The sequence below is a fragment of the Epinephelus moara genome, chromosome 8 (assembly GCF_006386435.1).
Source record: "Epinephelus moara isolate mb chromosome 8, YSFRI_EMoa_1.0, whole genome shotgun sequence".
NCBI classification, from domain to species: Eukaryota; Metazoa; Chordata; class Actinopteri; order Perciformes; family Serranidae; genus Epinephelus; species Epinephelus moara.
Genome location: NC_065513.1, coordinates 22533583 through 22559779, shown reverse-complemented (window position 1 = coordinate 22559779; position 26197 = coordinate 22533583). Strand labels below are relative to the sequence as shown.

Sequence of the window (26197 nt, the reverse complement as noted above, 5' to 3'; positions counted from 1 at the left end):
GATGAATGATTTTTAACTCTGGTGATTGCATTTAGGCATCTGAAATCATAAAAGAGGTGTTAATTTGTGGAGATTAACTTGCTGAACAAAACGTGTAAGAATCATAAACGTTTGTTTGCCACAAAGCTTATTTTCTGAAAAATCCCATAGGCTTTTTGATGAGAGCAAAGCTAATCTCCATGTCAGCCTACAGGAAAACACCCTCCCTGGGGCAGCCTACTCTATACAGCCGTGTAAAATTGAATGCCCAAGGGATTTTTCTCTTAAAATTTAATTTGGTTTTTAATTAGTCATTTATTTTTCTGCTTCTTTTCTCGTCCTAACTTAAGTTCGCTTAATCTATATATACTCGTGACTCTTCCCCTTTCGCCTGTTCCTCTTGTTCCAACTCATTACCCCTTTTTACTGCTTCATCAGCTTCATCAACACAAACACACACACACACACACACACACAAATGCCATTCAACACTGTCAACCTACCAATATACCTGTGTTTGTCTTCTGTGTCAATATTTTTGTCTTTTTTGTCTTGTCTCCCACGTAGGGTTGCCCCTGTCATGTCTCTCACTTGTTTAGTGCCTGCGTCACCTTTTAAAAAGTTGAGTGCCCCTCTGCTAAGGGAAGAAAGTGATAAAGAAATTATCTGACATGCCTCCCCCTCTTTGCACCACTCCCTCTCCTCTCATAAATAATAGCGAACACTCCCTAAAACAAGATTACACCCTTATCAACTATTTTATGTATGTGGACACTGCATGCTGACTGTCCTTTATTATGCATGAATGTGTGCAGACTGTGTGTGTGCAACCTGTCGCTCCAGGTTTATTTTGAGTCCTCCAGTGGGTGGGGCTCTGACCTGAACCAATCAGAGACGCGCTCACACAGGAACTTCCTGCTCCGCAGCCTGCAAGCTTTTTTTTGTCAGCTGGTCGCTGCGACTCCCAGCTACGTCAACTATCTAACAAGACAACAACAAGTTAACTTGGGCCACTAAATACCAGCAGCGAGCTCTGAAAATGAGTGACCCGAGGACTCGGACTGGACGGCACCAAGTTGACAAACTTTAACCGACAGTCCGGCTGAACCGCGTCTTCCTGCACCGCCTCATGAAAGACAGAGTTTTATTGTCCTAGCTTGTTGGCTAACGTTAGCTATTTGTCTGGTGAATTCACCGACATGGCTACAAGAGAGATTTCTTTACGGCAGAGGTACCGTGGCACCCCGGCGAGCATAAAGCAGGAGCAGGACGACGACTCGGACGCGGAGGAGACCCAGCTGGGGCTGAAGAGGTCTGACGGGCTTGAGTCACAGATCATCCACAGCGGACACTTCATGGTGTCCTCGCCCCACAGCGAGCACCCCCCGAAGAAGGGCTACGACTTCGACACTGTCAACAAACAGACCTGTCAGACCTATCATTTTGGCAAGGCGAGCACGTCGCACTTCTCCATAGACGCTTCACTCACCAAACTCTTTGAGTGCATGACCCTGGCGTACAGGTATGTTACATCACAGCTCACCTGCCTGCACTCACATGAGAGCTTTACTTTAGACTGGAGCTCTTCACCCAGCTCAGTCCTGTGCAGATCAGAAAAGTCAGGCATGGGATACACTGGTGTGAAATTGCAGTCACGAGTCTCCTCTTCATGCTACTTCCTGCTTGACCACACATGATTGTGGTGAAGGAAGTACGCAGACCCTCGACTTAAATGTCAGCACACAGCACGAGTGAAAGTCCTGCAGATAAAATGCACCATGTAGCTGATTTATTACCAAATATTACATTATCAGATTGTGTTAACACTGGTGACTTAATGCATTTGCAGCATTAAGGGTGAACATGTTTTAACATATGCACTACTAGGTAGTTTGTCCAGTTGTTCCAGACCAAGAGGTGGGGCTCCCTCCTAAAGGTCACACAAATCCAGGGGGTCATGACATGATTAATAGGGTACAAAAAAAGAAAACAACAAGTCCTGCCACAAATTAGTATTCATATTTGATTCTGAATGATTTTACCAATCTAAATTTATTGATATAGCACATTTCATACCCAAAGTGCTTGACAGGTTAGTCAGATTAAGTCAAAGCTCAGTGTAGTCAAATCTCAAAGCATGCCTCAAAGGCCTGCACCAATAATAATTTCAATTCAATTTCAATTTTATCTATAAAGCTCAATATTGCAAATCACAATACGCCTCACAGGGCTCTACAACAGGCGACATCCCTCCGTCCTTTGACCCTTACCTCAAGCAGGTGAAGGAAACCATCTGAGAATCTTGGAGACACAGAAGTTTAACAACACATAAACACGTGTAACGTTAAAATAGGCCCTGGCCTGTTTTTGTAAGGGACATCGAGTAAACTGCACGATTAATCTAAATATTATCGAATTTGCGATATGGACAAGTGCAGTATCCAGGTGGCAGGAGCTTCAGTTCATGCATGATGGTAAAATGTGTCATAACATACTATTAAATGAAGCACTGTGGCGCTACACAAATAATATTCCAGACGTAAGGGAACATGCTTGATTTGATTTGATTTGATTTATCTATTTTGAACATTTAAAAATCATAATAATAATAATAATAATAATAATAATAGTACAATAAAATATAATCTATTGTAGGAAAAAAACTATCAAACAGAGACAAATGACAAATCATGAACAGACTTACAATGAGAAATATAAATAATATTTCATGTCCGAAGAGGAGTAGGAAGAAGCAACATGCTTGTCTAGTCCTATCGTCAAACTCAAACCAACACTAAGCAGACTATTACATAAATACACTCTCGTCAAAATTGATCAACCACACATTTACACCACTGCACTTCTTAATACCTGATAACCAATTTCACCCCGTGTATTAAACAAATACAAATGGAGAGTACCGATATGAGTGTGCTTTTCATTCCCGCTAATCATTTCTGTACTTTGTGAAGATCCCGTCTTTACACCTGTTTTTAAACTGTTGGATATCTTTACTTTGTTTTATGTCGTCAACCCAGTGCGTTCCTCAAAATCACCACACAAATTGATATACGTCATACTTTTCAGAGTCGTGCAAAAACAACGTTATTTCAGATTTAGTCTACCTCTGACGTTGTACCCCTCCTCTCTTGCCAGGTAGTAAGTTATTTCTTGCTTTGTACATGACTTGAGCTGCTTTAAAATCCACCAGATCCATACATTTTTAGTTTGTGTGACTTTTAAAAAACAGGTGCTTGTTTGGTACAGACCCTGGCAAAAATCACATCATCATCATTTTAGTATTTCCTTCAGGGAAAAATGCAAAAATTACAATTCACCACTTTAATCGCATCTGATACTACAGTCACAACATCTGTATCAACTGTAGCCCCAAGCCATTAAGGTTGAGAACCACTGGTTTAATCCTGAACTAAATAAGCTTATCATATGGTTTTACTGTGAAGTATAACCACATCAGACTTGTACTTCAGTGCAGTGCTTGAGTAAATGTACTTGTTACTTCTGTTACCTCGAGTTTAGTGTGGCACTCTGTTGAGACGTTATGCGAACTGAGCACCAGGCCTGATGAACTCGGATTACACTCTCTTAAAAGAGAGATCTTTGTCCTAACTTAAGGTGGAATGATTTCTACAGGAGTGTCTTTCAGGCCAAATCAAGCTGCCAGGCAGTATTTATGCTTTGCCAAAGTTGCCACGGGCTGTGCACATCTTGAATCTAATCAGACGGATCTCCTTCATGTCAGAACAAATAGTGTTTTGTTTTGACAGTGCTGAGACATTAGCAGGCACAGCTCTGGGCATGTTCAGCTGATTTTTCAAATTGTTGAACACACTGGGTCCTCTGAAAATTATTGTTTCACATATCACACATATCTATTTAATATTGCAGTTCTTAGTTAGTCTGTGAAATGTCACAAATACTTAAAAAATGACCCATGAGAGGATTTAAATAAGCGTCCTTAAATATTTTACTTGGCCTGACAAACAGAATCAAAAAAGTATTTAGTCTAGAATTTTGTAAAACTGTGAACAGCAAGCAGCAGAATCGTTACCAGCCAGTATCAGGACATTTTCATTCAAAACTAACTGAAATTATTAAACAAAAATCAAAACCTGACTAATATTCCTAGACAGAGACGTTTGATTCAAACTCAGAATCCTTTGTTGATCCCCAGTGGGAAAATTGGGGGACATTACAGTTGTTCTTATACTGTATATAGACATAAGAAATAAGAAGTATGCAGGAAAAAATGTATATGTAACACAACACAGTACCGATGTTTCTTATGGAGGACTTTATTCTCCAGACTACACCATCCTCTAAACAAAATCCTTTAAATTAAACATCATAATTCACAATGTGCAGCCCAGTGTCCTGACAAAAAGCAGCACAGTGAATGCTGACAAGTTTATAAACTTCAGTAAATGTTAAAGCAGTGTTAATGTTGAGATTCAAACAAAACGTGCCAGTGAAAGTTGGGTCTAAATGCGGCTGATGTTGAGAGGTGAGTTTTAAAAAATTCCTTGGCTCACGTTACCCATGGTTCTGTTGACCGCTTAGTGTTACTGTAGTGTTGGTGCAGAGCCAGCTGCTCGGAGGATTCCCTCTGACTTTAAAAATGGCACCGACTTGGATCCACTGAGGAGACTATTTATAGACCAGGAAAGCACTACTACCAGTTACTGTTCTGCTGTTGTCATTCATCCGACACAGAGAAGTGATGAGTATTTGTGTGCATGACAGAGCCTTCACTCACAATGAGAACACTGGTGGATCTGCAGAGATTTCCCCTGTAGTACCGCCTCTTCTCTAGTCCCTGCACCAAGTTGGACTGCTTACTGAAACAGCTTTTCCCACTTCCAAGGGCTCAAACAGTACTCATAAAAAAAAGCAAGCACACAAATGACAGCTGGCAAAGAGTGCACAGGAAGGACAGACTGTAACAGGAGAGGAACGATGGGAAGAAGGAAACTGTGAGCTAACCCTTTTGGACTGTGATAAACATTGCCCCATCAAAGCAGATGAGAAATAAGAAAATAGATATAGATATATAGCTGGGTAATATATCGATAGCACTCTATATCAATATCATGATATGAGACTAGATATCGTCTCAGATTTTGGATGTCATGACATCGTAAGTGTTGTCTTTTTCTTGTTTTAAAGGCTGCCTTACAGTAAAGTGATGTAATTTTCTGAACTTACAAGACTGCTCTCGTCTTTCTGTTATCTGAGTGGGCGGAAGTTCGCTGCATAGATCAGCCTCTCATTGGGCGGAACGAGCGACCCGCTGAAGTCCCGCCCTACCACCTCCAGTTGTGTAGCAGTTTTCAACCGTTTTCAACACGTCCTTTACTAACTTTTGCAGTGTTTGATCTTGCGGGGATGTAGCCATTTTTCTGCCATGGTTCGCGTCCTGTAGGCGATATTTTTGTGGGCGTGTTACACCAAAACCTGTTTCCCCCTGGGAATATTTTTGCAAGCGCACTGTTGCTTTTCACCGCCCAGAACGATTGTGATTGGTTGAAAGAAATACAAGCAGCCAGGGTGTTTTTTTCTCCAATCTTAAAGTGAGAGTCGGCCCAGCCAGACCTTTCTTTTCTTGAGAAAGGTCTGGTGAGCGAGACTATGCCTTTACCAGCTTAGTCATTATATCCACATTACTGATGATTATTTATCAATATTTTATAAAAGCACCGTTAGTCAACCCTGCAGTATTGTTGCAATATTGATTATCAAGGTATTTGGTCAAACAAATAGTAATATCTGATTTTACCCATATCGCCCAGCCCTATATCCTTCTCTCTTGTCCCCTTGAACTTTAGTCATATAAAAAAACATGGTGGCACGAAGGTTCAGTGGTTAGCATTGTCCCCTCACAGCAAGGGGATTCCTGGTTCGAATCAAAGGTGGGGGTTCAAAGTTAGGATGTTCTCTGGCTTCCTCCCACAGTCCAAAGACATGCAGGTTAATTGGTGACTCTAAATTGGCCATAGGTGTGAATGTGAGTGTTAATGGTTGTCTGTCTCTATGTCGGCCCTGCGATAGTCTGGTGACCTGTCCAGGGTGTACCCTGCCTCTTGCCCAAGTCTCCATGACCCCCAACACAATAAGAGCTTAGAGAAAATTAATGAATGAATGTAAAAAACATATTTAAAAGTTGGTGCAGTAATATTAATACACTCAGTTGGACGTTAAACGTGATACCAGCATTCCTTAAAGCCACAAAGTTTCAGTCCATTATTGACCAACGTGGCTGATTATAATTCTCTGTATGACTTGTAACAAAATCATTACCACACTGTCCACAGCTCAGCTAATGTCACTGTGCGGTAATCATAAGTTTCAGTGCACACTGATGAATTCATCTGATGTCTCCTTGTTTTACATTTAATAGCATACGTGTGTTTCCTCTCTGTTTATTTGACCCCTTATCTCCATATCGTTCTGGTAAATATCAGTCTAATTTAAGCCTGACCTTGACTGATTCCTGCTTGTTTGTTTTGCTTGCTTTATCTCTTGAGGCCTGTCAGTACACTGCCAGTGTTGGTCAAGGTGACGGCTAGCTTTTCTCTTTTTAAATTGTTTGTAGACTTGGTTTCGTAGTGTAGGGTTCAGCTTTTTTCTGTTCCTGTGGCAAGAGAAATATCAGCTTTTCTGTCAGAAATGAGAACCAACTTTTTGTGTCAGTTTTCAATGTATTCATTTTCAATTTCTTTGTCATTTGTGAAATAGACACATCGTTCCAGAGCCTAGTATACTGGCATGAGAAGCCACATTCAGGCCAGTGTGTCAGTGAAACAGTCAGTCATCCGGCGTGTAACTCCTGTCACCAAACGGTGCTGCCTTACCTTTTACTGAGTGATGGACGCTGGCTCAGTGTTACAGCGAGCAAGCATCACTTTTCAGTATTAAGGCTTTAGGTCAATGTCAGGCGTCAGTATTAAGATCAAAATCTTGTTCGTAAGGAGACAATTTAAGAGACTGTGACAGAGACAACATTTGCTCTCGTTGGTGTGTAAGCTAAATAGATTCATGATTAAACAAACTTTTAAAAAAATCCCATATAAAGTGTTGTGTCATTGGAAGGTAGAAGATAGAGGGGGCATTTTTTAAGTCTGTGAAATCATTTTTTTTCTCTACAAGCAAGAATATCAGGGCTTTATCTGCAGATAACACAAAGTAGAGATATAGATCTACTTGCACAGATTAAGCCATGGCAATTATAGAATGTCCCAGGTCTCTCATCACTTATCTCACTGTAAATTGTCTTGGGGTTTTTTTCAGTGGTAAGTTGGTATCTCCCAAATGGAAAAACTTCAAGGGTCTAAAGCTGCTTTGGAGAGACAAGATTCGCCTCAACAACGCCATATGGAGAGCCTGGTATATGCAGTGTAAGAGCTCCTCTTCATTTTCTACCCACAGAGAGTTGACTGTATTAGGGCTGCACACATAATCAAATATTAACCACAGTAACGATTTGGGCTTCCCACAATTAAATGAACATGATTGACTGCAATATTTACATTCAAAATTTGTGCTCCGCTCATAGAAAACTCTGATGCATTTCAAATTAAGCCTTTTTCTAAGCTAACAGCCAGCTTCCATTTTTGAAGAGCTGTACGCTGTTAGGTGTGCGCACTGCAGCAGCAGCCTGTGAAAAACTTTACGTAATATTGCAACTGCAGATCGGCAAAACTAAAATCAAATGTTTCATCAACTAGCGCATAGAGAAGAAAGCAGTGCACTGTTTATTTAAATGTGAAAGTTCAATAAAAAGAATTGTGCTTAAAATGTATGAGTAATCGTATTAAAAACATCGTAATATTGATCAGAATAATATTAATTATCATTTTGACCATAATTTTGCAGACCTAGATTGTGTTTTCAGTAATTAGTGTGAAGTGGAATTTTAATGCTTAATGCTTTTAATGCTCTGATAGACAATCTGATGTCAGATGTAGTGGAGAGACTCCTTCATACATTGAATTTTTTTATACCGGTAGGTCTACATTTCGGGACACATTGAGCTTTTCAGGATCCACAATGTCACCAGCCTTCATTTTTCCTCTCGTTTCACCTGTTTATTACAACTTACCCATAAAGGAATTTGCCCCCCCCCCCCAAATAATCATTTGTATGTCAGTCACTCACCTCGTGTTACGTTGAATTTCTGAGGAAAACTTTGTTTTTCTTGCATGCTTCCACTGTGAATGAAGAATCCACAAACTTAATGAACTGCAGTCATAGGGGTCCACTTCTAACAACACCAAATCTATATCAAAACATCTGCTGACAAACTTTCACACAACTTGTGCAGTATAATCCAAGTGTTATCTATCCATCAGTGGTATGCTCAGTACTTCCCAAAGAGACAGCCCTTTCTGATGGGAGCTGAACAGAAACTAATTTTACCTCGCTGAACACTGAAGCTGCTGGTCGACCACTCCCTTGATGGGTAAATCCGAACTAATCCTTTAAAACACTAAAGTTGCGCAATGACACAATAAACTACTGACCAAGGCAGTGGTAGACCAGTAGCTCCCATGTTCAGCAAGGTAAAATTACAGTTTTTTTTCTATAGAGTCTGGCTTTGAAGAGAGCATAGATAAGTTTCACTTAAAGTTCAGTTCCCCGCTGGTAAGGTCCATCTGTTTGGGAAGTACTAAGCATATGTCTGGATAAACCAGACTTGGATTCTTCGTTTGCTGTCGAGGAAGTTTTCTTCACGAATTCAACCAAACGTAGGATGTGTAACTGATATACAAATGGTCATGTTGGGGGTGAAGTATTGCTTTAACAGTTCTGGCAACATTATCCGTAAAATCAGGAACTTAGACCTGTTGTTTATGATTTCAAGATAAATATTGGCTCTGTCTTTGCAACATGCTGCAGTTGTATCACTTTGTTTACATGCCACGAGCAGTTTAATGACAGTGACTGATAGCAACTCTTATTCAAGTCTCAAAAATAAACTCAATCTGGGTCAAGGTTTTGATGAGCTGTAAGCTGAGCTCTGACCGCTCTTTTTTCCACTTCAAGCAAAGTGTGCTGTGAGATGTTTTCTACTTTTTCTTGTGTTGTAAATGTAATTCACCATTATGGGAAAAAAGGGGACTATGTCTTTCTACTGAGGGTGACTTTGAGGTTGTGTCTTATCCCCTAGATGTGGAGAAAAGGGAGAACCCTGTTTGTCACTTTGCAACACCCCTGGATGGAAGCATGGACTCGGACGTCCATCGTCCTACAGAGGTAGAGGCAGAAAAATGTGATGCTCAAACATCAATAGTGACTTTGTGTTGTTGTCACCAAATTCCTCCCATGGATCATTTCATGTTCACTCTCTCAAAGACTTGTTTGTGATTGAGTTTATGTTTCCCTTCTCACTTCCTGTCTTTGTTCTGTGTGTTTTATGGACTGTTGCCCATCTCCGTCTTTCCTCCGCAGGGCATTGCCACAGAGGGGAAATGCTGGAAAAGAAGAATTGAAATCGTTATAAGAGAATACCACAAGTGGAGAACATACTTTAAAAAAAGGGTAATGTTCAGTTCTTTATAAATGCACTGTTATGCTTTGTTCACACCACCGATAACAAAGCAATAACGTGGTCAGCTGCATTATCGCTGAGTTGACACTCGTTGACGTTGTTATGTTGTCACAGGCTTGTGTGCATCTGCTGCTTGCAAGAAAGCACTTCGACTGTGCGTCATCTAATGTTTGAATTTTGGTCAAAAAAAATATCTATGCTTTTCATCAATGTCTGAGCCCCATTTTAGCATCACAATTCACCGCCCATTGCATCTCCCTGTGTACTGCAATGCAGAGAGAGCTAGCACAGCGTCAGCTACCTTAGCTAAACAACACAGTAACACAGCTAGAAAAAACATGATTGGTAAACGCTTCACAGCGTCATTTGAGTGCTGAGGAAAGTTTGATTTGTAGCACGTCACGCTCATTACAGAGTGACACATGTCAGGCATCAGTTTCCAGCTTCGTGTCACCATCTTCCATTAAAAATGATGTGTAGTTGCTTTGTCGTTCAAAGTGTGACCTCAACGAAAACCTTGAAAAGTCATGGGATTTCACAGTCTCATTTTCCAGGCCTGGGAAAGTCATGAATTTAGTAAAATCCTCGAAAGTCATGAAATGTTATTACATGTAATGAAATTAATTGTACAGTAATCATCCGTGAATAACCTTCCATGTAATGTAACACAACGGCTGTAGCTGCTTTCTGTAGCTGTTGACATAATGTAGCTGTAATATGCATCGATGTGTGATTACATTTTGTTTACTGTCGTGTACGTTTACCGTTCCATCTCTCCCTCCATGTATGCTAGCCAGCTGAAATTATGTTTGACCAGAGTTTGAATGTGATATGTTTGAATAACACATCAAGACTGATGTTGTGACCGTGTAATTGAATGTGTAGATCATCAACTTTCCATACCTATGCTATGCCCCACTACTGCTTTAAAAGTCTGCTGCATGTTATGCGTTATGAATGGTTATCAACATTTTATTTCAGGTCCTTGAAAAGTCATAGAAAAGTTGTGAAATTTTGTCTATGACAGTATGTGGGAACCCTGTTTGTCTGACTTGTCATTAAACATAAATATTTATCTAATGCAGCATTCATTATCTCCTCCTCATAGTTGCAGAAGCACAAGGATGACGACCTCTCAAGCTTGCTCAAGGTATGTAAAACTGCTTCATGCACAACTCACCAAAGTGCTGAACATTACTATCAGCATCTGTTCAACCAGATGTTTATAGTAATGTCATTAACCCATGCTAACCCAATCACCCTCATGTTATTATATACCCTTTAATAAATCACATTTGGCTATGCAAACACGCTTCTGACTAATTTCACTTAACCTGTTCAGAACATAAATTAGCCAAAAAATGTTTTTGATTGGGATGTTTTATTTTGTTATTTTTTTCTGTCCATTCCAATGTTAATGCAGAAATGACCTAATAGTAAAAATGACAGTAACTGATTCTAACAAACCTTTTATTAAACAAAAAACATGTTTTTTTTTATTTTTCATGAATGGTTAACTTATATCAGTGAATAAAATGATGTGTTGAAAACGCATTGCATATATATATACATACATACATATATATATATATATATATATGTATATATATATATATATATATACTATATTGTGTTGGATTTGTCATCAACATATCCTCAGTTTCTGAGCACGTTGAAATCTGAGACTGATATTCTGTCTACAAAATCAATTGAATGCATTATGATAAAGTCAAATCACAACAGTATTTCCTGTTTTGTATTTGTTTTGTGGTGACACTCAGATCCACCGTCCATTCCAATGGGCGGATATTTATGAAAAAACCCTGAGTAAAAGCTATAAATCTTTCATATGATTTTTTGAAATGTATAAGTAATATAACATCTTTTGTTGACATTTAACACAGTTTAAACACAAATTAAGTACTTTAACAATATGAAGAATAGATTAAAATGTGCCTTACTCTTCCTCCTTCGCTGCATTTCAATTGTCGTTCAACATGCCCTTGTTGACTTCCCCTCAGCACTTGCCCTCGGGGGAATCCCCTGCTATCATAAGTGTTGTTTCAATTGTCTGAAAAGCTAAAGTGAACTTGGTGAGATCGACCCTCGGAGGGCTGAGGGAGCAAGTTAACAATGATGGTCACTCTAAAGGTCTATATCATCCCCCAAATGCATTGCAGTTAAGCATTTGATGCAAGAAAATACATCCATGTTTAGGTGGCAGTAAGGCATGTAAAAATTTGGTTGCACCACCAAAGACGGAGAAGATGATGAAACTGGAAAATAAATAAAATTTTCAGCTTTACTAATAGGTCTGTAGGATAGGATAATTTGATATTTAACTATAAAAAAAATGCCATATAACTAATTGCACTTAATATTTACTTCAATTGTTGTACTAATTTCCTCATTCAAATATTATCTGTAGACGCATGGAAATTTGCTGTTTTGCAAGATACAGGGTTCCTACGCAAGTATGGAAAGTATGGAAAAGTATAGAAATAAATTTGATCAATTTCCAGGTATTAAAAAGTATAGAAAATTCAATTTCAATTTCAATTTTATTTATAAAGCCCAATATCACAAATCACAATTTGCTTCACAGGGCTTTACAGCATACAACATCCCTCTGTCCTTTGGACCCTCACAGCGGAATGAAAAAAAAGAAAAGAAAAAGAAAGTATAGAAAATGAAAAATAAAGTATGGAAAAATATTTGTTTCCAGACTATTACCACTGTTCTAAAATACTGTTTTCTAAAATAGAAAATTAGGTATTTCCAAAAATAATTTAATCAATGTAATTTAATGTGTGAGAGCAAACGTCTCAGAAAACATACCGCCCTTTTACCTAATTGACAAGTGGTATGTCCAGTCCGCTGCCCCATGACCCTCCTCCAGCCCCCCAGGTATCAAGTTTCACTCCAACACTGCACCTTCAACAAGAAGACGAGTTTCACATGGTTCACAATGGGTAGATGCAAGTTTTTGGATGGATGGCTTGACATTACCGTATATAAATACTGGCTGGCCAAGGATTCCCAATTCACACACAGCGCTAGATGCAAGCTTTGTGTGAAATCGTTTGACATCGCCAACATGGGGGAGAAGGCGATTCTGAGCCACATGAAAGGAAAAAACACCGATGTCTCGTTACTGCATTGCTTGCACCCATAGTCCCAACCTTTTTGCCTCAGCCCAGACATTGAACTTACCTGAGTTTTTTATTTGCATGCCATTATGGTACTTGGCTACAATCGCCTATTAAGAATAATTAAATATGGTGTGAAATATGATACACTGATATATTTACTCAGATGTCGCATATTCTCTGAAAAGAAAAAAAAAAAAAAGAAGTCTGGAAATTAGGGTATGGAAAAGTATGGAATTTTGAAATTCCAAATGTGTAGGAACCCTGAAGATATCATAAACCTGTAGCAACAATAATTATGATAATACAGATCGCAAACAGAAATTTCTAAATCAGAAACTGATGCAGCTAATTGCCAAGTGCCTGTCGATAAATTGCAATTATCCGCAGAAGACACCTTCACCTCACAGAGAGCAGTCTGCAGATATCTGATGATTTGTAAAAAAGAAAAGCAGCATAGCGCTAATCCCGTAACTGGCGGTTGATCCATGATAGTTGGGTTGAAAGTGAGTGGCCTCCGTGCAGCGTAAGCTGTAACATAATACCAAGGGCTGAGTGTAAGTGAATGAGGGCAAGTGGAACTATGGATGAATTGCAGCGCTTGCCTCACAGTCTGCCATGCTTTTTAAGAAAGGGAGTGTGGCTCTACTGCAGGCCACTTCAGATAATGTGGAATACTGTGAGACATCCCATCAAACAAGTCTGTGCATTTGGGTGGAGTCAGTAATCATAGATCTAAACACCCTAGAAAATGTATGTCCATTGGAATGGATGAGGGATCTGAACGGGTTAATTCAGCTTGTAACACGCTGACAGACACAAAGTCTATACAAGGGGAATTGTTTTATAAGACTGTTGCATGAAGTTTAGAGATAAGGTGTTGTTTATCAGTTCAGTGCCATCCCATGTCTGCTGTACTCAACACTGCATGCTTGTGGGTCATTAACTGGCTTGGTGATTGCGTTTTGAACACTCAAAGGGGCCAGAGGAGCAGTTGTTGCTGTTCGGGGAAGTCTCTCCAGACATGCTCCGTGTCTCCTTTCTTCAGGATGAAGAGAGTACTGCACGCCGCTTGCCTCGTAAGAATTACGAAGCACCTGCCCCCATGGAGATGGACCCCCTCTTTGACATGGATGTTCTGATGTCAGAGTTTTCAGACACGTTGTTTTCTACGTTGGCCTCGCACCAGCCAATAGCCTGGCCCAATCCAAGGGAGATCGGTGAGGAAATCTTTAGTGTATGAAATCAGTGGAGACATCCTAATTACCTTTTTAGTTTATTCCTACTCACTCAGTGTGTGATTTAAAGGTCCAGTGTGTAGGATTTAGGGGCATCTATTGGCAGAAATGGAACATTATGTTAATAACTGTGTTTTCATTAGTTTATAATCACCTGAAAATAAGAATTGTTGTGTTTTTGTTACCTTAGAATGAGACTTTTATTTCTACATACGGAGCGGGTCCTTTTACACAGGGCCTGCCATGTTGTTTCTACAGTAGCCCAGATTAGACAAAAAAATCAAACACTGACTCCAGATAGGACCCTTCACGTTTTTACATTTTTGTTATGCTATCCTAATTCTTCTACATGCTTGGCACACGGGAGAAGTTTCAGTTCTGCAACCTCACCACTAGATGCCACTAAATCCTACACAATAGACCTTTAATAACTAATTTAATACTTTTATCTTTTGTTGGCTGTTTTCTCTACATTCAAGTTTGTTGAAGTCCCCCCCAGACATGTTTTAAAGTATGTAAAAAATACTCTGCAACAAGTTGTTTTCATATAAAAAGTAAAAAAAAAGAAAATGAGCTGGAAGCAGATCTACTTTTTATCCCTCATTGAGATATTCTGAATCTGGCCTCTGTCCTGCCCACCACCACTGCTTGCTATCGGTTTCGCTTTCTCCAGTGGTGTCACAGTGTTACTAGCACTAGGTTGACCAGGGAAAGAGCAGTGCGCATCAAGTCAGCCAAGGTCGACACTTGAGAGAGCGCCAGAGAGTTTCAGCCATGCATGTTTAAGCCTCAGTCAGACCCAGACTCAGATGAGGGGTCTGTTGTGCACCAAAATTAGCAGCTAGCAGACATCTAAGAATGTAAGTGTAGTTGGCATCTTGTATTTATATTGTTTGTTAGCTTGTAGGCTAATCGTCAGCGGCTGATTTAGCATCAGTATGTGTGAAAAATATAATAATATCTGCTATAGAGGTTGCCTTGAGCTCATTATCCCATGTAGACTGAGTCCTTTGCAATGGATAGCATTCGATTTCATCTCACGCCCCTTTGCGGCGTGCCGTCCCCCCTCTTTCCCACCTTTCTTGTCTATTTTTAACTGTCCTATTTTTAAAGGCAAAATTGCCCAAAACAATCTTTAAAATAAAATCATAACCTTTTTGGTAGATAGTGGAGGGAAGCTCCAGGCTGTACCATGTGTGCTGTCAAACCTTTACTATGCTAATGCAAACTCTGCTTTCTGGTCTTACAAGTCCACACTGCCCTGGAGGTTTCCGGTTTCTTTGCCGGCATAGTGTTGGACAGCAATTGACTTTCATGTAGTGACGTACCTAATCTACCTTACCCAGGGTACGTTTGAATCTCAGATTTTGGAAGTGCACAGACATCACCCCCTTCAGAAGAGAAATGTGAATACACCTCTGTAGTGACAAACCTTGCCCAGTTACAAGTCAGTTTAGTCAACATCAGATGTTTTAGGGGACATAAACATAATAAAAATGCATTTTTAAGTTGAGGGGGACTTTAACAAACTCTCTAAATTATGTTACATCTGTATGATTTCAACAATATGTTATCTATCTGTCAAAATACTGGCATGTCCTCCCCCTACTCTCCCTACCTCTGCCTCTTAAACCTTCACAGCTCATGCAGGGAACGCAGACATGATCCAACCAGGACTCATCCCTTTACAACCCAACCTAGACTTCATGGACTCCTTTGATCCACTGCAAGGTAGCAGTAAGGCACCAACCACAGCACCAGTGCGCACACACACACTAATAGTGCACACTTTACAGGAATCAAGCGCACATGTTCTAGTAACTCTGCTAAAGCAGTTGGCTTAGCCTAACACAGAAAGTAGTGTGATTTTACTAACCTCTAGCTAACATAGAGACTCTTGTTCCAGACTTATTTCACAGCCTCCGTCAGCCCGCCTTCCCCTCTGTTTCACCCACTGCAACATCTGTCACCCCTCTACCCAGCAGCAGCTCTCAGTCACAGGTAAACACCAAGGTGCAGTCCCTAACACACACCACCATGATCAGAGTTTGTCCAAAATCTGTGTTTTTTTTCCTATCTTTAATTTTTGATTTTATTTTGGGGGGATCAGTTCACAGAGATTTCCACCACATCTTCTACCATCTCTCTGTCTTAATGTAGTTACACAAAAAATCTATGTAACATAATAATATTACTAAACTTTAATTACATAGCACTTTTCATACACGACTGGCTGCTCAAACTGCTTAACAATAAATTTATATTCTTTTGAGAATCAGACACTCAAAACGTAGCTAAATGTTTTGCTTCTCTTTCATGCTGTCATCCTTAAAGCTCAGCAGAGGTAATTTATTTAGCCTTATTCTCTGTTAGGTCCATAAATGCAGCTTTAGCGTAACTTTTTGTCCGACTTTTATCCACAAAAAGATAACAGTAACTGCATCTGAGCGCTGTACTAAGATTTGGCAGAATGTTAGTGTAGTTAAAGGGATAATTCGAATCTTTTGAAGTGGGGTTGTATGAGGTATTTATCCATAGTCAGTGCATTACCTGCAGTAGATGTCAGTCACCACGCCCCCAGTTTGGAGAAGTCACACAGAAGCTAAGCAATGTGCTGCTGTGGATGGGGTCGGCAACAAAACACATCTTAGTCACCTAAAAAAAAAGTCCTTCTAAAACAGTTTTACAGTTTTAGTGTACGCCATATCGGGAGTATTTTCACTGCCTTATATCTGTCCGTCTGACAGCCTGTTTCAACCGCTTCAGTTTCCATGCTCTTATTAAAGTCACCAGACTGTTTTAAAATCCGAAGTTAAACAGTAACGCCAACAAGCTAACTGATCGAGGCAGCGGTAGACCAGCAGCTCCTGTGTTTGGCAATGTTAAGTCACTATGTTTTTTAAATGCAGTCTGGTTTTGAACGATATAACAGAAATCAATGTCTGATGGCAAGGTAAAGCAGTGACAGTATTCTAAATAAAGCATATACTTTAACCCATGAGATTTTTCTAGGTGCCTAAGATACATTTTGTCACTGACCCCCGTCCACAGCGGTACATTGCTTAGCTTATGTGTTGGACTCCAGTCTGCTTCTTCTTACTGGGCCGTGCCGACCGAAATCTGCTGTAAGTAATACACTTGCTTAAGATAAGTACCTCATACAACCCCACTTGAGAAGATCAAAACTACCCCATTTTGGGCATGTTCACGGACAGGTTTTTAAACAAGTAAAATGATCTTAAAATCTATTCTTTGATTCACTAGAAGCAAGTGGAGGGACTTACAAAGGAGTGATGTAACCAGTTGAAACATTGACTCCACCTTCCTCTTCTCTCAATACTGAGCAGCCAGAAAAGTAATTAATTAGGGCTGTACCGAATACATTCAAAGTTTCTATGGAGATTTTTGAAGGAAGCCTTGAATGTCCGTCCTCATACGTTATGACCTCATCACCCTTAAAATATTTTTTCTAATAAAGTGATTCATCAGATTAAATGAGTTAGTCTTTTTTTATTAATTCAACTTCCTTTAATGACTATAACTTGTTAGTTTCATCAATATTAACACATGTAGGCAGCAGGCTAATCCAGTAAGGACAAAAAATAATGATGAAATAATAATCCTGCCCTCAGGCTCTTGTGCTACAACAGGTATGTCAATAAAAAAACACAACATTTCAAATTAATTAATCTTTAACCTCGTTCTACAGTCATTGTTGGTATGGCATTGATGACGTCTTGATGGGGCACCAAACAAATACAGATACCTAATATGATCTTTTATTTGTGAACAGCTTTATTACTATAAAAGTGTTGGAGCCAGAATATATTTTTTGTTATTGAGGTTATATACATGTAATTATTTATGGTGCTTTTTGAGTGCAGCAAGCAGGAGAGCAAACCCTTTTTTGACCACAGTGAAAATGTTTTTTTGAAAGGCTAAAGCAAACAAACGTGGATTGAAGCAGAATATGTTGTCGACTTTTGGACTCTTCAACACTCTGGAGTTATTGTAAATGTTTACACTACATGAGTCAGAAACAGTCTCACGCAGCCACCACTGAAATTTAATTCTGCAAATAGTACAATAATACCAATAACATCCGTTTTGCCTCATCCTAAACTGCAACTGTGCAGAAACATCGGGTTTAAACAGAATAAATAGAGATGCTTAGAGATTAGAGTGTGTAGTACGACGTACACTTCTCCTGTCTAATATGAATTTATGTGAGTTGCTTCTCTTCTGTTTCATATTGCACTAGAAGAAAGGACTTAAGTGTTTGTTTCCTTTTCCTTTGTCGTCCTTTGCCAGGCCCAGTTAATGCCCTCCCTGCTTACAACCAACCACATCTCCCCTCCTGGCCCCCTGCCCATCCCCTCTCCCATGGCCAGTCAAACCAGTCGAACAGCAAGTGGTGCTGCCTATGTACCAAACTACATGCCTCTGTTTCCTGGGCAGGTGGCGCCCAGTGATCAAGCCGTAGTGCCCTCAGTCCCTCAGCCATTATCCCATGATCCTCTGGCGCAGTGCCTTTCAGGTCAGGACATGGCCTCAGTAGCACCCATGGTTCCCTCACCTTTGGATCACACCTCAGCACTGGACGAGACTGTAGCACCATCTGTGATTACACACACGGCCTCCTCTACTGTCACGCCGAGCGCCGCCGCCACCACCTTCAGCCACGCCTCAGAGTATTGCTCCATATCAACACAACCTCCACCTCCTCCTTCCCAGCTGCAGCCCTTGGCTCCATTACCTGCCACTCCCGTCCAGCACCCTCAGACTTTCGCCCTGCCTCGCCCCTTTCAGTCACCCAGTGCCAACAAAACCCACCCTGTGCAAAGGATTGCTAGCACCATCCCCTCGTCCCACCTAATCCTCACAGGTCTGTTGTTCCTGATCTCAAGATGTTAGCAATGCAATTTCTGAGGAACTGTGCATATAACATTGTTGATCTGTCAGTGGAGCTGTGTCACGTTACCACAAGATAGTGCTCAAACCTTTCTTATTCGATCATACTGATTTTAAAACTATTTTTTGTTGACATGGCTGAGTTACTGTAGCTTATACTACTGATAATCGCTGCCAGAGAAATACATGCTGTTTACAATGTCCGAAACCTTAGTATGAAACCAGTTGTGTGTGAATTGCATACTGTTTCTGCTGAAACAGAATGCAAACACTGGACGCTACGGCAGCATAAATATCCCAGAATGCGGTAAGGCTAATGAGAATGTTCTTAATGGACAGCGACCAAGACAGCTCTGTAAGGTCAATAACACGTTAAACGTCTGCTAACCACACAAAGGGTCTTAGGAAGTGATGTGGAAATTAGAGCTCAGTGTGTCTGAAAAGAGAAGGGCTGCTCTCTTATAGTTGACCAAACATTAGTTGACCAGAAAGGTCATTAGTCAGCAAGATTTCATTGGTTGCTTAGTCACAGAAAAAAGTGAAACTCTATTAGGAGCTGCGCCTTGTTAATTTACAGGGCCAGTACCTGCAGTTATCACACAGGCTAGTTAATAACATGTCGGGCAGGAAATCCAAAGTGTGAGATCATTTTGAGAAGGTGATGGTCGAACCCAAGGTGATATGTAAACTCATCTTCATTGGTCGACTACAAACATGACGTATCATCTGAAACATGTAAGTAGCTACATGCCCATTAGCCACTTAGCACAATCATTACTGCTTTGCCGACAGCGTCATTATCAGGCGGCTCGCTCAGTGTGTGACGTGCACTTGTAGATAAAATATAGGCCTATATTAATGAAGGTTCATTAGTACGGTTTTGTATTTCTCTGTAATGTAGCACAGTGTTAACAATGTTACTGATACTATTCTTTCTCACACCTTCAACTCAAACCATTGTGTTGCCCCGCCCAAAATATATCATTTGATAACCAAATTAATATTGTAAACATGCGGGTCGACTAATGGCCCTAAATGACGACTAGGAAAGTTCTAGACTAGGTGACAGCCCTAGAAAAGATGCATACTGCTGTTTATGTACACAGAAGTATGTTGAAGTTATAGTTTACATATTGGATATGTGGTGCATTTAATGCAATTTTGGATTGAGTGAAAGTCTTTTGGCAAGCACAGAGGAAAACATCTGCTGATTTCCGATGGAACTGTATTTGCACTTGGATTAATAATCTGTAGCAAACAAATTCCATGTTGTTATGCATCTGCCCTGGCATTAGCTGTGGTCGGAGGCATTATGATTTCGGGTTGTCCATCAGGTTGCCCATCCGTTCATTCATACATCTGTATGTCCATCCCATTCTCATGAATGCCATATCTTATGAACGAAAAAATTGACACAAAGGTCTGATGAGATAAAATGAAGTGATGACATTTCATATCCAAAAGTTCAAAGGCCAGCTTCATTGTGACATCATAATACTACTGCACCGACACTTCTCTGACCATTTTTCAACGTCATAACTCAGGAACAGAGGGGGAGACATTTGGTCAGATACTGAATTGGTGACACTATTCTTGGGTGCTCACCTTGAGCTGATTGTGTAGCACTTCTGTGCTGCCGCGGGTGAAGATGTATGTGAAGCTTCCATGTTTTCACAGACATGAATGTAAACTGTAACTGCAACTTGAGTGGTAGATGGAGGCATAAAATCATGAGGCAGTAACTCTAGTTTTATTATGTTATGGTTTTTTTTTAACATATTTTAGGATTTCAGAACCAAAGAACTGTTAATATTCTTGATGTACCAGCTCTTGCATAGTGTAAAGCTAGAATTAGGCAAATAATATCTTAAACAACTGGTTGCAGTCCATGGATCCCATCAAAGACTGTAAGATACAGATTGACGACGCGTCTCCTCCCACAGTACAAAAATGAAGCCAAAATATCCAGGAACCGCTGCTGTCATCTTACGCTGGTGACCTCATTTGGAGCCAGAGTCTACACAGTAGCGAATCCTGCAGTATCGAATTCCTGCTGGTCACCCTGTCACAAGCAATTAATCACGTGCGCACTAATTGGCACACACAGCTCTTAATCATGATGTCAAACCTCTGTTTTATAGCTTCAGATAACTAATTAAACCAAACGTATCAGAAGAATGAGCACTTGAACATACATTTAGGGTACATACATTACCATCTTGATCCTTTTAGTTTGGCTCGTGTCCCATTAACTCACCTGGAGGCAGCGGGGCTTATGAGCTACACTGCAGCCAGCCACCAGGGGGAGATCGAGATGTTTTGGCTTCACTTCTGGGGAGCTATGTTGTCTTATTATAGAGTCTGTTTTTGGCACCACAACACCTCGGCCGTGAGGGTGCCCCTTGCTTTTATTTTAATAGAAGACTTAAAAGCTTATCTTTGTAAAATTCAAGATATAAAGTGTCCAATTTTTGGCCAGAAACCTGCTCAGAAAGATGAATCCCGTCATGTTCACCACAGAGTGTATTTTATGCTTGGATAGAAAAGCCACAGAGGAAAAAGAGGCCCATATATCAAAAATGGTAACTCATTTATGGTGTTCACATATAAAGGCACATAAAGTTAACACTGCAGTTCCTCACCGTCAGTGTTCTTTCTCTCAGCTCCTTTCCCAGGTAATGCTGGTGCATTGATTGTTACGCCAACGCCTCTGAAAGCAGAGCATGTGGTCCATAACACTGGAGTGGTCATCGCTCCTCCTCAGCTTAGAGGGGTATGTTTTCATCTCGAGTCGCCAATAGAAAGTTACAAATCAGGAGCATTTACGTTTTATTGTTAAAGTTTTGATGTGTATAATTCCTAAATGTGAAATTTAAACTTTACTACTCTTAAAACTGTAACATCAGAACGATTATATTTTATTATTCTGCTTCATGATCTTGTACCTCTTTTTCATTCTTGTCTGTTGTTTCTTGTGTCATGTCTCTCACACTCCTGGATGTCACATTGTATCTCAGACAAAGAAGTCTCCAAAACCGATCGTCCCCAAAGAAAAGTCTTATTCTTCCAGCCTCAAAAATCAGAAAGCCTCCTCGAGTGTCGGTGAGACTTCACTCTACCCAAAAAGCACAACTTAACTTTAAAACCTCAACTTACACACGTTACAAGTTTATTTTTTTGTTGTTGTTGTTTTTCTTTCCAGTTCCCAGTCAGCCAGGATCAGGTCAAGGATCACCACGTGGGTTAGATCAAGTCCCTAGTCCGCAGTCACTGATCAGCAGCAGCAGCAGTACACCTCTGGTAAAGAATGAACAAAATCAGGTTTGTGTTTGGGCCGGGTTGGATTCCGACAAATGTTAAGAAATGTTGTTCAGCTTTTGCCTACTTCAAACGGGGCTTCAACCTGTTTTTGGTGAAAATGTAGTGTAAAAATCATTAAAGAATGTGGACCTGCTGTAGGTGTTAGACTACTTTTACAGCCTTATAACATTTGTGTGACAGGGTTACAGTGTTTCAGCTGAACTGCTCAGGTTGGGCTCAGTTACTACTCTCTTGGACTTGGTTTGGGTTCAGACAGAAACTTGGACTCTAGTGTGTTTATGTTTCTAAAAGGGGATCTATTATGCTCATTTTGAGGTTTCTACCTGTATTTTAGATTTCTATTAGACATCTTTATCTGCTTTAATGGTCAAAAAACACTTAATTTTCCTCATACTGTCTGTGCTGGAAGGCCTGTATTCATGCTCTGTCTAAAAGGGTACGTCTTAGCGCCTGTCTCTTTACGCCCCACTCTTGGAAAAGCCCAGTCTGCTCTTATTGGTCAGCGTTTCAGTGTCTTCATATCTCAGCTCATCTGCACCATCATGGCAGCAGGGAAATGACTGTAACTGACAATAGCAGCACTCCTACCATGAAAGCTCACCAATAAAAGCTTCTAAACACAACCGGACATGTTCCAGCAAGAATATGATCCGAAATCAGGGCGAAATTTACGTCATTAACCAAGATCACATAATTTCCCAGATGTTAGCATGTAGTTCAGGGTTCCCACAACTTATGGTTAGATTAGTTTTTAAGATTTTTTTTTAATGCTACATGTAATTAGATTTAAGACCAATTTTACAATAACAAAATTGCAAAAATAAAAAATAAATCAACATGAATTACAGGGTTCAGGACACTTCTGCTCAAATGTTCATTTTAACATAAAACATGACTTTTTTGTCTCGTGGTGGAGACGAGACGAGACAAGAACAGAACTGGGAAATACCTGGTGTTTGTTGGTTTTGTATTTCTAAGGACTCATTCACAGTGGCACTATTTGGTCCGCTTTAAACGAACCCTGGAATGCTTCCACGCATAGTTTGGTTTGTTTGGAGTGGTGTGAACGCTCATTCGAACTCTTGTGCAGACCAAACGAGCGAACCCTGGTCCGCTTGAAAACTGGGGGTCTTGGTTCACTTGCAAGTGAACCCTGGTGTGGTTCGCTTACAGTGGGAAATGCAAATGGACTATCCAGCAAACCAAAGAGAGGAAGTGACGTAGAGCGCAGTGCATTTTGGGTAGAAAAAAAATTTCTCATGGGCAGACGTGGAAGAGTGAGGAGGTGCAGGCACTTATTGATATATGGTCAGAGGACTATTTATCGCAGTTGCTTGTGGCTACCCAAAATAGAGTTCCGTTTTCGGTCCTGGCCAATCAATGAGCCGATTTTCTTATTCCTCATGCTTTTTTTCTTCCTCGCCAGTGGTCTTTTCAGGCAATACCGCCCCCAAACGAGCAGCTATTGTAACTGCGTGACATTGTCCAGGCAGTTTGGTCCGCTATTAAAGGGCAGTGTGAAATTGTCCAGGCAGTTTGGTCCGCTATTAAAGGGCAGTGTGAAAGAAATTTTTCAGCATTCCCCACCCAATCTAAACGAGTCCCCCGGACTATCCTGGTGTGAATGCACCCAAACTCTGTATGTGTGATTTCACAGGCCTTGATTCCCATCGTGTCGAGTTTGAAAGACTTTTGAGAAAAATACGTCCAGCCTCGTAGGCATTGCTTGTTCTAGTTTCAACCATGCACCTAAATCTTGGTTAAATAGCCAGTTTTCATTAAATTTGCACTTTCACATGCCGTCCAGGGTACAGTGACAGTTGGCTAGCAGACAGTGGATCCTGGCTGGAAACAAAATATGAGTGTTTGTGGTTCCATTATCCTGATCTGAGTGACGTTAATGTGAGAAGATCTTCTCTATTATTTTTAAGATTTTACAATGCAACGTTAGGGAAAAAAAATCCATAAAATTCTACTTCTCATGTTTAAGCATTTTTAAGACTTTTGAAAGATTGATTTAGGACATTTCAACACCAATTAAGGCCTTATTCTTCGATAATGAACTCAATGCCTTTGAAGACTTTCAAAGGATCTGTGGGAACCCTGGCCATGTAGCAGTGAGGGCTTCATAGTGTAAAGACTTGCAATAGCGTGCCTGTAGAAGATGACCATATAATGAAATCCGCCATGAGCTGACATTAGCTTGTCTCAAAAGTCGAAACATTGGAAACACAGTGTTCAGACTGGTCTGAAGCCTCAGGTATTTGCTCACAGTGATTACTTCTACATATGTTTACCTCATTATTTGAAACTTTGGCCACATTTAATATGAACATCTAACGTTGTAACATTATATATGACAGAAAATAAGGACAAGCATAATAGGTCCCCTTTAACATGAATGGTTTTCTGGTGTGATCGCTACAATTAAGTGTGGATTTTATTATTTTGATGACATATCACAGGCCACCTAGGACAGGCTTGGGCAATCCTTGAATTTTTTTAGTGGCAATGAAATGGCACATTGTGATAAAGCATGTAGATTGAAAGCCATAAATCCCAATGTTGAAAATGAATTAAGCTGTACTGGATTTGATGTATAATAACCCTGTTAGCCTGTTAGCATCAGTAGCATCTTTTCCTCTGTTGTTTGTGAAACAATCTCAGTAAGCATCTGTTTAATGTTCCCACTGCTGTTGTGTGACAGAGCCGGAGGATAACATACATATCTGCTGAGCAAAAGAGACGATCAAACATAAACATTGGCTTTAAAACACTCTGCAACCTGGTTCCCACTCTGAAGTCACAGTCAAATGTGAGTCTGTGTGTCTTCATCAGACATCCAAAACAGATTCAGAACATCACTATTTTTGGTTATGTTTGTGTGCTTGTATAGTTCTAAATATTTAATTTGCTTTCTCTTTTCCTACTATATTCATGAACTCTGTGCATTTAGATCAGTAATGCAGTCACGCTGCAGAAGACAGTGGATCACATCGGGAAGCTCCAACAGGAGAGGCAGCAGATGCAGGAGGAGATCAAGAGATTACGAGAGGAGATAGAGGAGCTCAACACCTCCATTAAGTACGCCGAAACATTGTATATGCGTCACCCCTCTTCTGATATACAAATGTTGCACAGACGCACATTAACTCTCAGCTGTTTCTGTCTCTTGTGACTGCTTAACCACAGCTCGTGTCAGGAACAGCTGCCTGCGACAGGGGTGCCCGTCAGGCGGCAGCGCTTCAACCACATGCAAGAGAAGTTCAATGAATATGTGAAGAACCGCACCCTTCAGAACTGGAAGTTCTGGATTGTATCCTTTGATGAAGGAGCTCTTACACTGTTTGCTGCTCATTAATACAGGGTTCCTACGCAGTATGGGAAAATATAGAATTTGAGTTGTGAGCCAAGCACAGTGTTTTTAATGGTGTTTGGAGCAGGCAGCCAGCGCAGCCAAAATAGTTACCATTGTAAGACAGAGTGCAGACCAGAGTGAGCTTGATGTCATCAATAGCAAGGCAAGAAGTATGGCGTGCAACTGATTTCACACTCATACGCAGAGCTGCTCTGAGCCACAACGTCACATCCTGCAAAACAGCTCTGCCCAACAAGTGCCGTATAACTGAACCAAATCTGGACATTCGTGACAAAATTAGCTTGAAATAAAATGAAGCAGTATCTTTGATTTACATGTTAATACATGGCCAAAATTGTTCATTGAATAGCATGTTATTCATTCCCACAGACCCAGTGAATAAACAAGGCCACACAGACACCGTGAAAACTAAATTAGTTACCTTTTTCAACTCATTTTCAGCTCTTATTTATTAAAGAGACTAAAAAATATGTGACAACAGTAATATACACTGAACAAAAATATAAACGCAACACTTTTGTTTTTGCTCCCATTTTTCATGAGCTGAACTCAAAGATCTAAAACATTTTCTATACACACAAAAGACCATTTCCCTCAAATATTGTTCACAAATCTGTCTAAATCTGTGTTAGTGAGCACTTCTCCTTTGCCG

At 40.3% G+C, this 26197-nt stretch overlaps 1 protein-coding gene across 4 annotated transcripts in view; it reads left to right on the top strand.

Annotated features, from left to right (window-relative positions):
* The first annotated feature begins 908 nt into the window (after window positions 1-908).
* The window catches only part of mlxip (MLX interacting protein), a 34234-nt gene continuing 8945 nt past the window's right edge, over window positions 909-26197 (top strand). Inside the window, exons 1-15 of one of the 4 annotated variants that reach the window (XM_050050613.1) lie at window positions 909-1501; window positions 7288-7394; window positions 9167-9252; window positions 9448-9537; window positions 10656-10697; window positions 13745-13916; window positions 15576-15668; window positions 15841-15935; window positions 18246-18819; window positions 21509-21618; window positions 21863-21947; window positions 22048-22166; window positions 24874-24981; window positions 25123-25250; window positions 25359-25482. In XM_050050613.1, the coding sequence (XP_049906570.1) occupies window positions 1179-1501; window positions 7288-7394; window positions 9167-9252; window positions 9448-9537; window positions 10656-10697; window positions 13745-13916; window positions 15576-15668; window positions 15841-15935; window positions 18246-18819; window positions 21509-21618; window positions 21863-21947; window positions 22048-22166; window positions 24874-24981; window positions 25123-25250; window positions 25359-25482 (2256 nt within the window). In that variant the 5' untranslated portion in view covers window positions 909-1178. Of the gene's footprint in view, window positions 1502-7287; window positions 7395-9166; window positions 9253-9447; window positions 9538-10655; window positions 10698-13675; window positions 13917-15575; window positions 15669-15840; window positions 15936-18245; window positions 18820-21508; window positions 21619-21862; window positions 21948-22047; window positions 22167-24873; window positions 24982-25122; window positions 25251-25358; window positions 25483-26197 lie in introns of all 4 variants that reach the window. The other 3 variants (XM_050050612.1, XM_050050610.1, XM_050050611.1) reach the window with 3 other exon arrangements.